The sequence below is a fragment of the Cydia pomonella genome, chromosome 15 (genome assembly GCF_033807575.1).
Source record: "Cydia pomonella isolate Wapato2018A chromosome 15, ilCydPomo1, whole genome shotgun sequence".
NCBI lineage: Eukaryota > Metazoa > Arthropoda > Insecta > Lepidoptera > Tortricidae > Cydia > Cydia pomonella.
The window spans coordinates 6,675,492-6,693,100 of NC_084717.1; the positions used below are offsets into that span (position 1 = coordinate 6,675,492).

At 36.7% G+C, this 17,609-nt stretch overlaps 1 protein-coding gene across 1 annotated transcript in view; it reads left to right on the plus strand.

Moving 5' to 3' along the window:
• Positions 1 to 17,312, plus strand: part of LOC133525656 (activating transcription factor 3) — an 80,159-nt gene extending 62,847 nt beyond the window's left edge. Inside the window, exons 2-6 of the mRNA XM_061861992.1 lie at positions 354 to 778; positions 3,692 to 3,781; positions 8,720 to 8,878; positions 11,589 to 11,747; positions 12,430 to 17,312. Of these exons, the coding sequence (XP_061717976.1) occupies positions 518 to 778; positions 3,692 to 3,781; positions 8,720 to 8,878; positions 11,589 to 11,747; positions 12,430 to 12,933 (1,173 nt within the window). The 5' untranslated portion in view covers positions 354 to 517 and the 3' untranslated portion in view covers positions 12,934 to 17,312. The remainder of the gene's footprint in view (positions 1 to 353; positions 779 to 3,691; positions 3,782 to 8,719; positions 8,879 to 11,588; positions 11,748 to 12,429) is intronic.
• Positions 17,313 to 17,609: the final 297 nt, after the last annotated feature.

Consider the following 17,609-nt stretch of genomic DNA (forward strand, 5'->3'; position numbering starts at 1 on the left):
CGATGCCCAGATAGCCCTAATTAAAACCCGACGCGTACTCTTGCGAAAGAACTTACGAAACGAACACTGTCCTCTGTTTTACCGAATCATTTGTTTTTTATGGCCAAAACAGTGGCCATGTGGACATTTCATTACAATCAATTACGGAATTACTGTATTTTGAAGGTACCTATTCATACAGTTGCCTAAGTTACTTTACTTTATTTTGCATCAAATATTTGTACCTAATAAATACCTATGCCCAGATGAAAGAAAGATTCGGCTAGGAAAAGCTGCTAATTAATTTACCTTTCTCGATATTTTCCGTTTGTCAACTAGTCGGATGTGTGATTAACGCATTTCTTTCATTTCAGATTGATCCGCGGCGTGCAAAGAAGACTAAAGTGCCATTCAACCAGTTTACCACACAGTGATATTTAGCCTTAAACTAGCGTTAGTGTCAGTGATATTAAAGTGTTAATCTAGTTTTACAAACGTTACCAAAAAATCAGCGAAACTGGCTCCTTACAAGGATATAATGAATCAGTCGAGCATGAGTGCTGTGCCGACGATAAAGTGTGAGGACGTGGCGTCGCCGGTAGGTGGCGCTGGGGCAGACGACCCAGGTGGCGCGTACAACCTGAGCGTCAACGTGAACCTGAGCGCGTCGGTCATAGGTCTCCTAACTGCTGAGTCTGCGAATACAACGTTGCGGACGCCGGAGATCGTGAACGATGTCATCACCATGACGAATCCTCTGGACCAGTACAACTACAGCGAGAAGACTTCAGGATTCAAGGTAATATTAATATGTTTACCATTCGCATTTGTACTCGATTCGCAGACTCCTACGATTTAACACCTAAAGTAGGAAAATAAAGCAAATTAATCCAATACAAGTCCCGTTTTTAAGCTAATTAATTAGATATTACTGTTATAATTATCCAATTAGACCGTTTTGCCGGAAACGCTATACATGTAAGTACTTATTACACCTACTCGTACATATAGCACAACCTGCCCATATAAAACGAAATAAATAGGTACGTGCCATATGGCATAGCTATTTGTAATTTAATATGGTTTGATATTTTGCGACTTTCATACAGATAATATGTAATCTGGCAACGAAACCAACAGAACTGTGACTCAGCACAGCACCCGTTCTCTATTATTAGCCCTTACATTGTGTTGAGCTATCAAAATGCAAAGAGATCCCTTAGTGCCTAGGCTATCTAACGCATGCAGATGGACTGTTTAAATGCAAAATAAGTGTTACAAGTATCTTGAACCTCTGCCAAGTAACAATCACATAACGTAGCCCAAGCGTCTTGGAGAAAAGGTCCTAAATGACGGCAGTTTCCTAGGAAAATAGATCATATTTCTAAAATGGGGACGGTCACGTGACAGCTATCACCACCCCTTTATAAACATTGGATAACGCCAAGAGATGCCAACACGCTATGAGTTCATGCACCTTTTTGTTGCATTCTGAAGTTTAAGTTCACAAAGTCGTATCTGTATTGCAGTTGCATCAACATACGTCATTTCTGCAGCCGAGTGCAACAACATACGTTAAGCAGACTCAATGGCGCCTCCGTATCAGTTTATCTATATTTAGTTATCGTATAAATACACATTATTTGTACAGATTATCTCATACATGGAAGTGTTGTGAATGAGTATAATTATGTATGGGACGGGATGGCGCATTCAGAGCGTGAAAGGACAAAGGGGACATATTATTTAAAATGTCATTTTGGGTGCATTTGGACATGTTATCTGATGATGTTTATTGTGAGAATAAAAGAAGGGTTCATTTAAACGCAGGACATAATTAAATACCAATCTTGAAATCATCGTTGCGGTTGAAATATTGAGATTAATTAAATTAAACTGACAAAACCACTCTGTTAAAAAATTTTTGCTTAACTAGTTCACGTAGGGAAGTAATCGTCTAGCCATGGTCTAGCCGTATTTGAAAGAATTTTATTTTCTTACTAACAAATACATATACGAGAAAAAAATATTTAAGTACATAATTATAAGTTGGTTTACCTACCTACCCTTTATTAAACGAATTTGAGTTCAATAGCTTTGGCAATCATATTCTAAAATGTAATATAATTATATTTGCCTAAATAAAAACCTGTCACGTAAAGTGACCAACTTCGTAGGTATTTACTATGGCTAGTAGGTATGTAAAGTGATGAGAGAAAGCCACAGTGAACACTGCTGCATAAATGTGAGCCTTTTATAGAATGACAGTAAATTTTATCGAGTTTCAAGTTACTTATAAAAAAATATTTTTTAGCACAAGCTTTTGTCGCTGACTGTACTTTTCTTACCACGGGCTACTTAGGGCCAGGCCACACTGGTGCGTTGCGTTGCGTCGCGTCATTGGAACGCAATTTTAATGTGGCATGTCTTAAAAAAAGCGCAACGCAACCACAATTCTAAAAACCCCAAACAATTAGGTTGCGTTGTTTCATCACAGAGTTCATAGGAACTTGTAGGCCCACCTAGGAGTCTCCATCACCAGATCAGCTCGATGGTACCATAATATTGCATTGTCACCTGACTTACATACTTACTTATGTATACAAATTTTCAACTCAATCGGATATCAGGAAGTGGTTGAAAAATGGTTCGCAAGATTTGAAAAAAAAAGTTAAGTTTCTCAGTAATAATGCTCAGTGGGTCTACCGTGCACATAGCAGACATTACAAGATTCTATATTAATGTTTTCTTCTTCATTTAAAAAATGGCTTCCATCATATTTAAATGATCATTTCACCAATGTCAAAAGTTTACTCGTAGAGTATGACGTTGTTCAATAGTTCCACTTAGTAAAGTGATAGCTGAACTTTACAAATATTTAAGTACTATTTTTCTATGCCTATCGATTTCGAGAACCCAGGAAAATTATCCTTGTCGTGTTTGGTCACGCTGCTACACCGGAAGCCGTTCCATTAGCCGGACACAGCGAGACGCGAACAGAAAGGCCGAAATCCGAAACCACTGTCGTCCTGTCCCATCAATTCTGGTAAAGAAATTCGTAGTTTCTAGAAGCCTCGGTTTAATCGGGAATAGTTCTCTTAGAATATAATTATTTCCATACATGTAGGTTACAATACAAAATTCATTCCCAAAAACAAAATAATATGCTTAAAAGAGGGGCGGGGGGAGGAGAGGTTGTTTATGTTTAAATCAGTGACTCGAGCCAAGAAGAGAATCGTATATCGACAACCGCCAACCGAATAGAAAAAAAATATCGGGATGTGAGGCCGCTTAGCCAACGTACACATCGCTTACGCTCCGTAGCGATCGAAACGCAACTGTCACTGTCGTACTAATATGGAAGAGTGATAGAGAGACACAAAGCGATTCGTTGTCGAAGCGATAGCGATTGTCACCTTAGCTAGGCCGGCAGATGCTTCGAAAAGTCATGTAACTATTTCCATACATTATTTAAGTTTCGGTTGGCGTTTTCTATCAACGATTGACAACTTGGAGGCCCTCTGACCCTACAAAGAAGGGAAGGATTTGTTTCTCTAGTGTCATAGATATTAAAATTCTTTGCGTTTCTCTTGATCACTGAATGGTGTAGATACCTTATGCTGTATTATATAGGATAGAGAAGTAAAGTCCCAACGGCAATTATAACCAGCTAAATTGAAGAGCGTCTTGTGAACAGTATTTTGTGTTTCAGAGTGCGAGCGGGAACGACTCCAACTCCTCCATGTCCAACGGCTCGTCGGCGACGTCGCCAGCCTCCGGTACTCCGCCCAGCATACAAAAGGTACCCTAACTACATTTTATTCTAATATTAGACCTTCCACTTCTTCCTTTTAAAGGTCTTTTTTTTTAGTTTTTCTTAAATAGCTCGTAAACGGTGGCCCATAGCAAAAAATGTTCTTTCACGCAAATAATCTATATAAAATTGCCTACAAAAAAGATTCAGTACACTTTGTCGTTAGAATCAACATTTAAAAAAGATATTAAAGTGGGAAAATTAATTAAAATCAATTTTATGGTCTATTTTTCTATATTTACGTAAATAACTCGAAAACTGTGGCCAATAGCAAAAAACGTTGCCAAACGTAAATAATCTACACATTTTTTTCTACAAAAAAGATTCAGTAAACTTTATGAAAGGATCAATATTTCAAAACATATCAAAGAGGGAGTTAGTTAAAATAATTTCAAAGTTCCTTTTCTTTCTTTTTTCGCAAATAATTTGTAAAGTATGACCTATAGCATAAAAATGTCTTATACATACATAATAACCATACAATTTTATACAAGAAACATGTAGAACACTTTTCGCTAGATAGTTCATACAATAGAGACATTGTCCAAACCAAACACAGTAACAATGTAATCCCATAATTAGACTTAGGGACTAGCGTTTGATGAAACATAGTTTCCACGAAATAAAATTTTATAGCACTCTCTTACTTCTGCTTCCAATTTGAATTTGAAATAGGTTAATTAACAATTGTAGATTAATCGCGTAAAATCAGGATTTTATGTAGGCCTTGACACAAATTATCGCTAGATGTAGGTACCTAATGAATATGGATGCCTGAACTTTCAGCGATTATTGTAAGATTGCACGTAAATGGGTATAAAGGTTCATTTGACAATTATTACTATTAACTGTAAGTTCATAGCATATGCCACTTTTCTGCCGGTGAGCAGGGTTGCTAGAGCTCAACGAGGGGGGGGAGGAGATGTTAGGGTCGGCAACGCGCGTGTGCTTGTTTGCCATCGACGTGGTATAAAAAAAGTTACTTACATATCCTTATTAACGTGATTCTTCAAGCATTTTTAACATTATAAATAGGTAAGTTTCGAGTTTCCTGAAACCGCATCATCCATATTCAGTGACTACAAAGAAAAAAATATAATCGTACCTATGAATTCTTCAAATGATTTGAAATACCTTAGTTTACGATGCGCTCAGTGCTGGCTGCTAATTGCCGCTTCGCACAAGGCTATCTTGTCCGCACACGTTTGATCGTCTTCATGCCGACCGCTGGCTATCGCGAGATAATTATAATAGTAATTATGCGTATTAAAGTTAATCGTTAATATTCACGTTTGAAGTTTGATAATGGGCAGGTCAGATAGATAACATTATCGTGAAGTGTAAATTATGTCACTAATTAGTAATAAGGTATAGGTAGGTTTTGGACCCGGCTATGTCCCTTAAACTACGTCCAAAAGAGAGGTTCGGGCAATGTGAATTATATATCACTAAGTGAGGTACAGCACAGCGGATGTCATTCCAGATCTAGAGCAGAGCCTAACTGTAATTTATTTATTTATTGTTCGGAGAACCAACAGCTATAAATTGTACAATAGTGATATATATAGATAACAAAGAAAAAAAAAAAAAAAGAATGGAGAAGTAAGGTGGAGGACCTTACAGAAAACCGTGTTATCGTGTTGTCTTCCTGCCGCTGAGTAATGTTGCCAGAGCTCAACGAGGGTGCGAGGTGTTAGGGTCGGCAACGCGCATATAACGCTGGAGTTGCAGGCGTCCATAGGCTACGGTAACTGCTTACCATCAGGCGGGCCGTATGCTTGTTTGCTACCGACGTAGTATATTAAAAAAAGACAGGTGTGGTTTCAGTGGTGTTGTAGAAGAAGATAATACACTAAAAGCTATGGCATTTGTGCATGCAAATGTATTATGTAGCTCAAAACCCTCTCAGACCTCTTATTCAGTGTTTGGGCTTAAGAAAGATATTTGATGTTGGAACTTTTTTAAATTAGTATAGTTTATAACTAAACTGTTGTACAGGTAAAATCATTAAATGTCTTGCATTAAAGTTAAATTGCGTGAGTTGAATACCTTTTAACACCAGCCTAGACAATGAGCGGACGTTTAAAATATGAGAAAAAGAAACAATTTTTCTCCACACAATGGTCATACAGTTATTACAATTGTAAAGTAATTGACATATTAAGATTATTATGGTTTTTCAATCAGAACCTTGAATTTATCCTATCAAGGCAGATCATGAATCATAACATTGCGCAGATAAAAAAAAAACACATTCATTGAATACGAATTGGCATTGATTGATAGAGAATCTCACGCATAAAAACTGCTAATACATGTTGAATAACCATTAAAATTACACATCTAGGGTTGCGTTGCGGGATAGACAACCTGACAAAATACCTATCTGGCTACAACCAGTTTGACAATGACATTCGCTAGCGTGAGCGTAACTTACTTTCTATGTATCGTGCTCGTATTGGCATATTAGTGCGAGCGAGATGTGTAGAAAGTAAGTTACGCAGACGTTAGCTAATACGTCCTTTGACACAACTAAGACAGTAACTAAGGCAGTCGTGGTAAGGGTAAGGCTAATTGACAAAAATCATGCCATGTAAAAGTCACAGCGACTTCAGGTGAACAATTGCTTGTTAACTCCGCTGTTTAGGTTTTTAATAAATTTTGCTGAATAAACTTAAACGCGTATGTTTAGGTTGTTAACTCTACTAGGTATAGATTTAATAAATCTTTATTAAATTAAATAAAATAAAATAGGTACTTAATCTTAAGATGTATGGCTTACAAAATAAATAAGATTAAAAAATATATATAAATAGGTAACATAACAGCTACGATCCATTTACCGAAATAAAGTCTATATAAGACTGTTGAGGTAGGAGCTTCTGTAGCTAGGGTGTAGTGAGTTGTCATTGTCAAACCGTGTTACTTATATACTAATTTGTAGACATGCAACAAACATACTGAGCACATAAGAAAGAAAGAGCCAGAATGTAAGTATGCTGGAAAAAGGGTAGTTGAGATTAACGTAATTTAGATCGACCTACCTATAAAACTAACAAATGGTTTTCATAGGAGAGACAGAGCATTGACATAAACTAAATGGGTAGTTTCGAATGAGCTGATTTAGGTTTACCCTTCACTGAAATCATGATAATATAGAAAGAGACAGAATAAATAACTGCACAAATATATGTAAAGGGTATTTGGGAACGAGCGTATTTCAGTTTACCTCACACTTTACATATCACTCGCGTGTAGATGTTTATGCGGCCACAAAGACCATCTCGATAATATAATACTAGATTTTTAAAAATGTACTTCAGTCAGTTCATCCATTTGGAAGCTATGATGTTACAGACAGATACCGATACACGTTTTAACATATAATAGGTACTGCTTTTTGCGATTGGGGTGGGATATGCGCAGTGTTCCGTCTATTACTGAGGGCAGGGGTCCATTTCTCGAACGGTATTGGTCTAATATTATTAGTGTGTTGCCATGGTAACTATACGATTTGACAGTTCGTGAACTAATAATATTAGCCTTATACCGTTCGAGAAATGGGCCTCAGTACCTGCTGCCTATCCAACAATCATATGTGTCGTGGCCAGATGATAGAATTTGATCATTTCATGAAATGCCATTTAGGAATTGATAACTTCCTAATATGGTTAGTTTAGGTTTGACTTTTTTATTAAGTGGCTTTTTTATCATTTGGTTAAATGATTGCTACCTCATGAAATAATATTGTAAATTCTGGCCACAACATATGTATTTGCATTTAAAGAAATAAATATACTCATGATATCTGCTAACCCTAGTCCCAACTCTATTATGCTTAGCATGCCATTGAAAAATTAGCTTTATTCTAATAGAATTAAGAATGATGACCATTACAAGATAGGCTGGTAGACCAGCAAAGTTTATGTCAATGTTATTTGCATACTCAATGTCCGGGTCTAGATGTCCTTCCATTGTTGGTCGGATAATAATCAGCAATTTTCTTTTTGAGTTGTACACGCAATTGCTTAATCTTTTATCACGATTTTGCCTATTAATTGAGCTACACATAGATTGCATCATAGCTCTGAGCATAATTTTAGTTGGTGTAACGTAACAATAATTTGCTAATGTAAATATATTCATGTTTTACATCCGATTTTATTCATTACATGAGCTATACATAAAAATCAACATGGATTTACATTTTAATTGAATTATTTGGTGGCAACTGGCAAAGATCTTAAGATCTCGCGAAACAGAAAAGCGTAAAAGGCTACAATATAAATCTAGCAAAGGCATACAATATAAAAGTACTTTTTAACCGCCTTCCAAAAAAAAGGTTCTCAGTTAGACCCGTATGTATGTATGTATGTATGTTTGTCCGCTATTATTTTATATCTTCAAGTACAGGACGGCCCAAAAATAAGATGATCAAAAATATTTTAGGACTTTATTTCTTATTTACTCGAACGTTTTTATTTTTTACAAAAGGACATTAAAATTTGAACTTATATCATTTTACAAAAAAGCGAATTATCTTAAGGTGAAGTCTTTAACTTTGATACACAAACGCACGTTTGTGAAAATTATCAACAATATACAGTGGCATTTTTCAACGTATTTTTGGGCCATCTGCAGTCACAATAAATAGTAGATAAGGTAAAACGATCGCTTTAATGCCCAATATTAAGTATTTGGCCCTTTTATGCAAGCACACAGATACTTGCTAACAAGTGACGACTGCTGTCCTTAATATCGGACATAAAATCGACCATGTTAGCCCCTTTACGAACCAACCAGGCTAACTTAACCTACAAGCTCCATACTTGACATAACACTTGGTATCAAAATTTAGCATGGTACGACTATATCTACAAACACATCACACATCACCTAATTAATACGTCTGTTTTTGCTTTACAGACTTGCTCGGAACTAATAAAGGCTGGTTTGAAGCTGTCCATCGAGTCGAAACGCAAGATGTCCGGCAGCGACACGGACATAGGCATCAAGAGGATGAAGAGGGAGGACAGCGATGAGGATTATGACAGCAGTCACACGCACACGACTAAGAGCGAAGGGGTAAGCATTTGAAACGTGGTTGACATTACTATTATACGGAGTTAAGCCCCATTTAGACGAATCAAGAACTTGCATGCGATTTTCGTTACATTGCGGTATTTGGTCGATCTATCTCTGTAGTTAGCAATGTATCGAATATTGCATGCAAGTGCTCGCACCGAGTAAATGGGGCTTTGTTACCTATATCATTTATATCTATCGTTTCTGATGAGACGGACAGCGAAAGGCATACATAGTTGTTTTCCTGTCCCTGTTAGCAGTAAGATAGCACAAAAGTTCCGACGAAAATTTTGCCAAAATAGATCCACATGGAGTCAGACCAAGATAAATTGTCGGCGATTTTGATAGCCCAGCCTGTGCAAGTGTTAAGTAAACGTCATGAAATTATGATCTACTTTGTTTGACGTTTAAAATAACGCACTGTCGGGACTGTCAAAATCGCTGCCAACTTATCTTGGTCTGACTCGAACCATCTTTCGTTTCAGTTGCAAAACGCTATGCTAATTAATTATTAGTATTATTGTAACTTTATGGACATTTTAATTACCTACCAATTAATATAATTATGTGTCTTACAAAACCGGTTTAAAGAAGCCACCTCAAAAAATAAGTAAACTGATGAGTCAATTAAATCGTTTGAAAGCTACAAAAGAAGCCAGACTAAATAGGTAGGTATTCTTACAACCCTGTACCTATACATAGGCGTTAGTAAAAAGAACAAACGAACTCTTAAATTAAATCAACCGATTGATTTAACTTAAGAACATTTAAACCATTTTAGATTTAAAAAATTAAAGTAGCCGTGGCAATTACGCCGTTAAATTGATCTAAGATTTTTCCTGCCGGTTAAATATCAGCTCCTGATTATTCACTGAAACACAAGGTGTTTACTTTGTATTATCTTACTTGTAATCAGTTAATTTATAACTTACTGCACGCTTGACCTTAAGCAAAAACGCAGTAAAATGTTTATGAGTAACCTAGTCCAATGCTCGGAATAGACAGAAACGAACGATTGCGAATATCTTAACTAGCTTTAATGGCTACGGCGGCTGCATTGTAATGCACGGTGCTATTGAAGTTTTATAGCAGCGTGCAAAGGCTTGATTGTGAATGCACTAAATATTATTCTCATGATTTGTTAGACTCATCGCCTCGTGAACCAGTATTATGTATCTACACGTTGGCTATGTACCTACTAGGCTTGCAGTTGGTGGACATCTTTACAAAAATGCTTACAAGTACACTTGTACGCAAGCATGTTTACTTCAAATTGTACGCTTAATTAGTGCAAGTCGTGCAAGGCTTGCGAAAAGTGCACAATCTACAACAAAAATACGAGTACTTGCACACTCACAGCGTATTTGCTAAACTTAGATGCATACAGAGAAGATCAGAGGGCCTAGCCGAGATGCCAATCGTTTGCGCCGTAGCCAACGAAATGGATCTCTCTCTATCACTCTTACATATTAGTGCGACAGAGACATTAGCGTATCGTTCGCTACGGGTACGGAGGGAGCCGATGTATCTTGTGTCCGGTAAAATCAGGTCTCTCAAATAATGACGCGCGTCTCTAATTCCCTATTTAACAGTTGTTTTAAAACATCAGTAACATCACATATTTAACATAAGTCTGACAATGGATCTTAGTCATACCTATGGCTATGTGCGCGGTGTAATGGTGTAAATAATGGTAACGAAGCTAGCCGTAGCAACAATGTGAACTGTCGTGTTTCTATACATATTATCATACTAAGTAACTAAGTCAACAGTTCCATTCCATTTCCAACATTAGCCAGTACTGGCTCGTTAGAGGCAATGCACTCGGCAAGCGAATTGAATATCCGCCGCTACGTGTGAATTCACTTCCTCGATAGTACGTGGTTGTAAAAGAACTATGGCGTCGGAATAATTTATTTAGCTACCTATAGCCTCATTTGCACATCAGCATTAGTATTCTAATCTCTTAGGATCTTTAAATCGAATTAATAAATTATTATTTATTTTTTTGTGCAAAAGACAGTCCGTGGCTTAAAATTGTAGCAGACACCTAATTTAAATCGGCAATAAAAAACTTCAATCAAATTGAAAATTTTGAAAGAATGACTCCTCTGTTCGATATACGAGCCTATCGTCATCAGCACGACATTTTTTCACCACGGGCACATTACACCTGCCAGGCTTGTGGTGGTTTCCCGTATTGCTTTATGGCTCAGTTGCAGAGGTCGATAGGGCCCGCGGGGTGCGGGAGATTTTCATAAAGCATGCCATAGGGCCCGAATTTAGGGAACTGTTTTCATTGGTCGACAGGGCCCGTATGCGGGGTGCAGGAGATTTCCAAAACGCATGCTACTCGTATTATAAGTTTCGCTAGTCGTTATACCACCTAGCGACTTTCACTCATATCGTTATTATCGACCGAGTTATCGCCCAATGAAACTGGGCCATTACATTACACAGCCACGAAAAACGTTGTCGTTCTATCGGACACTACTTGTATAAACTGAAAAGTACACTTAGTAGAAGTAGTTAATGTACTTGTTTATATAGTAGTGTTGCTACTTGAAATAAAAACAAATTAAAATATTTTCTGAAAATATTTTAATTTGTTCTAATACTTCTAATTGTACTACTTGTATAGTCTATAATAGACTCGATAGGGTTTTTTTTTTCTTCAAAATGTCATACTATTAGTATGTTCCCTCCTCAGCTTACGCCCGAAGACGAGGAACGGCGGCGGCGACGAAGAGAGCGCAACAAAATCGCAGCCACCAAGTGCAGACTGAAGAAACGGGAGCGCACCGTCAACCTGGTCTCCGAGAGCGAGGTGCTTGAGAACCAGAACATAGACCTGAAGGCGCAGTTGAAGGTACTTACCACCATTTCAGTCAAAAGACGCTTTTTTCTTAGTTGGTTACAGACCTACCCCGAGTTCTCTAGGGAGCGTTTATATTAGGGCAGATAGGCAAAAATCACCGTTTCAAGATGAGACTTCCACTCACTGAAACGCTCACATTCGTTCCTCATATTTTTGTATACTTTGGTAATTACTTGTGAGTTCCTGTATTAATCTTGTTGTCCTATTGTAAGTTTAAAGCTGTTGGTTCTCTGTAACATAAATAAATAAATAAATAAATAAAACGATTTTTTGCAGTTGATATATGGCCTGGACGATGAGTTAAAGTCACAGAAGGACACATGCCATTTATCACCTCAAATGCCCAAACACGTTATTTTATGGCCCAACTCGTTAAGATAAGCCGAGATTAGGCTGAACGTAAGTAGGGAGAGTATGCGGATATTTTCTTGGTTGTTCACTTATTTTAAAACACAAGTCTCTTTGGAGCTTACGTATGTACCTACCGTATCTTCAATGAAGATTCTTCATGCTTTGTATATGAGGAGACTTAGATACTGATAAACAACCAAAACTAAGGTGTACATTTGTTCAACGTATCACCTACATATTATTTATATCGAGTCATTACAAGATTGGAATGCATATGATGAAAAAATTAAGTTGGAATTTAACTGATGTTTTATCTCTTCAGGACCTCGAAGTGGAGAGGCGGCAGCTCTTGGAAATGCTCAATGTGCACAAAGCCTCGTGCGTCAAGAACGGAGCGCGGGCCTCGCCCACGAACCCCAGCTACAACCTCGTCCGCTACGACACCAACACATTCCCCGCCTTCGAGCAGAGCCCCTACATCCGCCCCGAATCCGCCAACATCCTCGCCTCGGCCACCAGCTTCCCCGGGGACATAGAACCCATCGCGTCCATCGAGCCCCTCTACATGTCCCAGATCATAGAGGGCGACTACACCCGGCCCGACAGCGTGCTCAGCCTACAGACCAACCCTGACACGTTCGTCACGACGGACGGCTTCATATCTAAGACCACAAACCTCCTCGTCCCGATCGAGTCTGAACAAGAGTACTACGACGCCGAGGCCAACTACAACTTGAGCACGCAGCAGTGCCATACGTACCCTGCGACCGTCCCCGACTCGCAAACCAAACTCAACAACGGCCTCAACGACGGCTGCCTGGTCTAACGTCTCACGAGTATACGTATGTTTAAGCATTGAGAAATTCGGAATAGAGCGTCATCACCGTTGCAACTTTTACTTCACTTTGTTTCTATGTCCAATGTGATAATTTTTCATAACTTTGTCTTTAAAAGTGAAGTAAAAGCTGCCCTTTTTTCGTAATATATAGAAATTTAAGCTAAAGCAGGGATGGGAGGTATATTTCGAAACGAAGTCGTATGTCTACTGTGTAGAACAACAGCATAGATTAGTATGGTGCCTGTATCGCGTATGACGAGTGAAACTAAAGGGTATTGGCGAAAGATTACTCCATTTAGGTAGGTATCAACATTTTCATTTCAACTATTTCGACATTATGACCATTTATTTTTGTTATGTTTATTTTATTCCGCGTTGTGAAATAATAAAATTATTGCTTAACACTTCAATGGAAACTGTGAAACAGTTGATAGGTAGGTACCCCCTATTTTATTTTTACCTAGATGTTTAACTCTTAACATATGATTAGGTACCACTCTCGGTTATTTTTTTAAGTTAAATAATTTTGCTTTGATCTGTTTAAAAATAAGTTTACTGGTTGAGATCTGATTATGAGGTGCAATATGATAAATGAGATTAAATGAATGAAAGTAAGTATCTCACGATGAAAAATTCTGCACGTTACAAATTGTTTTGTTGATTGAAAGTATATATAATATCTTGCACAAAACAAAGAAAATACCTAAAATAATATACATCACATTAAAATATTTTATCTTCCAATAGGTAATTAGAATTACAAATACCTCCCGTTGATATTCCGAAAGTATATTGTATTGTTGCTAAAATATATTCACAGATTATTAACGAATAGATTTATAAAGATGAAAACTTACATGATTTATATAAGTAGATAAGTGTTGTAGCTATACAAAAAATAATATTAGCGTGTAAGGTGCTTTAATACAAAATACAACTGATAGAATATAAACATGGCGTTATATGAAGGGAAACAAAATTTAATGGCTTTATAAGTAAGGTGTCGAATAATATGTATCATAGGTATATTTTTTTGTTGTGAATGTATCTCTGATATAACTTATTTCAAATAAACCGTATTCTCCGTCAATAGATGTGAAAATCAGGGTGAATTTCTTTTTCATTCTTTCTAGTTACAACTAGCCAAGTGTGAAAGAGAAATTTTACGACCCCCTTTCCAGTTTCAGACAGACATAAGCGTAGGAACCTATGAATAAGTTTAGCTACACGAACTTCTAAAGTTGCCGAGTAGTAATAAAAAGAAGATCGTAGTATGTTAAATGTAAATATTTTGGTAGGTATCAAAAATATGATAGTCAGGTTCCTCGAAAAAAGGCACTAAACCGCGTAAGTTACGAGTATGGAGGTCTACGAATTTTGATTTAAAATATTTTTGAAAATTCAACGTGCCTAATTTATTCACAAACTGCAAGCAGATTTTGAGCAAGACCTTGAAATACAGTAAAGCGGAAACTTGAGCCTTCTTTCGATGTACAAACGTCATATACTCGTACATGCTATAGAATAGTTTATTATGATATGGTGCCTTTGATTAAACACAATCAGGAATATTACCGTTTTGTTGTAAAATATTAATGTTATATTTTTGTACGATTTTACCATATTAAGCGATAAATGCGATTGTATTTGAGCTACCATCTGTTAAAGATTACCCTTATTATTGTTATTCATGGTGTAGCCGATAACCGGAGTTGTGCTTTTGCCGAGTAATTTTACGAAAGAATTTAGAAAAAAAACGAGAACTTACCAATTACTATAATTAAATATCAAAGTCCAATATTGTAGAGTCAGTAATACTATTCGCTTGGCACCTTTGCATACAAACAAACAAACATTATTACACAAATTTCTATGCAGGGGGGTAACTTTTCTATGCAGCTGACTGTACCTCTTATATTCGAATGACAAGAGAAATAAAATTGTGTTTTACTCGCAATTATTAAGCTATCAGAATATAGGAATGTATGTTTTAGATTGGCAAACATTGAACTGATTATTGTCCGCAAAGTACAGAATTTGTACCGTGGAAATTCTGTACTCTGTGCATTTGCCTCTAACTCGCGTTTTTCCTCAACTAATAAAAACTATAATATTTTCGTTGTCAGTACCTAATACAATAACTTATGTTACCTATAGAGTTTAGGTAAGTACTCGTATCTACCCTTTAAAAACCGTCCTGAAGCCGACTCCGGTGCGCGACACATACTTAGATACCTATGAATACTTACAATAACGTGGCGTGTATCGTTTTTATGAATTTGTGTGTTTAAATGGTCAAGTTTCGTTAATTTGCATACAAAGCTTGAGTAAAATGTACGTGACAACATAGTAATGGTCTAAGTTTACTGTAGCTCAGATACATGGTATTGCAAACCAATACTGACAGCAGTGCCTTCGCGTATAAAACCAGTGTCCCTAGTCTTTTGGCCTCCCCGAGAGCCAAGTCGCGCAAGCATTTATTTTTATATTGTTGGTAATACAAATACATTGTGATAAAAGTTAACTTAAATACCTATTTATTGACAGCACAATTTTAAGGATATATGATTTCTCTTGTTTAACAAGAATGTTATTTAATGAAATGCAATGAGCTGGAATTCTGTTTAGAAATACATTTTGTCTTACTCTATTATTGTCAATCTATTTTCGATTTTATTAATTTGGGCATTACATATAAATCTCATACAGTTTCAGATTTTTCGTTGTTGTCACATTTGAATTGTAGTATGAATCTTCTCAAATTATTTTTACGCCTCAGACCATTATCCGTTAAACGAAAGCCTTAGTTTATTTTATGGAGAGGCGCCTTAAGCGCGTGCCGAAGCAACCATGTCGTTAAAAACAACTATTGTAGTAGTAATAAGGTTCAAATTTATGCAACTGCTCATTCTGAGATAAGGAGTTTGGGTGATGTATAACCATCAGAGGACGGTAGACTTTCTTTTAAACGAGTTTGGTGCTACCGCATTTGTAACCGCTGCACAAAAGAAACAAAGGATTTTGTTTAACAAATTAAGGTCTGACGCGTAAAAATCATTTGAGAAAATTCATACAATAAAATACCTTGTGTAAGTGTAAATAAAAATTGTATAATTAAAGCTCATTGCATCTTAGAAGTGTGAAGGTACCGTCACAGTAATCTTACAAGTAAGATTAACTTTAGAGGGTATAGTAGCGTATAAGAAAGCTTTCTGTCTAAGCAACGAGTCGTTTAAGTTTTCAACCTTATTAACATGTAGATAAAGTTCAAAATGTTAACCGCTGTTGCTAACTGTACCGCGTTTTTGCAGTTACTAAATTATCTGTCCGAATGGTCAATTTCAGAACAGATAAATTAGTATATTTGCTCTATGATATATAAGTATAAAAGTAACTACTTTTTCATGAATTTTGGTTGTTATATAACTGCTAGTATTACACCTTATTTAAGAGTTATTGTTGTAATATAGATGTATCTATTTATATTCCTTACTATTAATTATAATTCTTGCATTTTGAACGATCGTATTCTTGATACCTATGAAACGATTACAGGAAATATCGTATTGAAACGGAAGAATTATAAGTACCATACCATACAACTATTTAATACATATTATTTTTATGTCTATTATTAAATCATTATAATGCTTCTCTGACTCAGATGGAATGAAATAGTACCGTTCGTTAATGATATATTTTTATAAATATAATACCACATTCAGGATGCGTTTCTAACAGAGATGTGCGAGGATGCGTAGCGGGGGATGTGTTTGTTATGGACCCATATAATATCGTACTAGAACCAGTGGGGCGACACCTTTCAGTTATTCTCGGCTTCGTATTGCTCCGAGCAATTATTAGGGTTGGCACAACTTGACGTCCCTTTGCGTGCACCACCACAGATAAGATAATGACTTGAATTTTGACAACCCTAAATAGCCAAAAGGGATAGTGCCCTACATTAAAAAGGAATAGCATGATTCGTCTCTGAATCGGTGTAACATCGGTTTTGTAGAAAGTGTCATTTCTGTACGGTAGTACTATTATTTATTCTGTGCTAGAACTGCGCTGAGCGAGGATAAGTAAATTCAGTGATTCTATTGGTTCATAACAAGCATCCCTCGCTAAGCATCCTCATAGATCTCTGATGGAAAAACGTAAACATTTTGGTACTATTTGTCACAAAGTGATTATCATTATGAATACTGTAAGACACATTGTTGAGACATTTTAACACAGTTGTGAAATGTGTATAGGTTTTAAGTGTTGTAAACATCACTTGTACCTGCTTCTTTAAAGCATATGACAGACAAAGCAAAATTATTGTGCTTACAAATATTAAAAAATAAATCGTATATTGCATAGTTTTATGTTTCATTGCATTTCCCCTGATTTGAGAACGTTTACACTAGACCACGGGTCGGCAAACCGTGGCTCGCGAGCCGCACGCGGCTCTTTAACCCACTCAAAATACTAACAGTTGAACATCCAAAACCAAGGAAAACAACGTTTGCTCTTTAAGGTTCCTAAAACTAGTGATTTCTGCGGTTGGCCTTCTCAAAAGTTTGCCGACCTCTGCACTAGACTCATAGTTAGTTAGTAATAATAGGAAGTTATTTATCCTCCTGCCCAGCCATACAAATGAAATATCCAAAATTTTG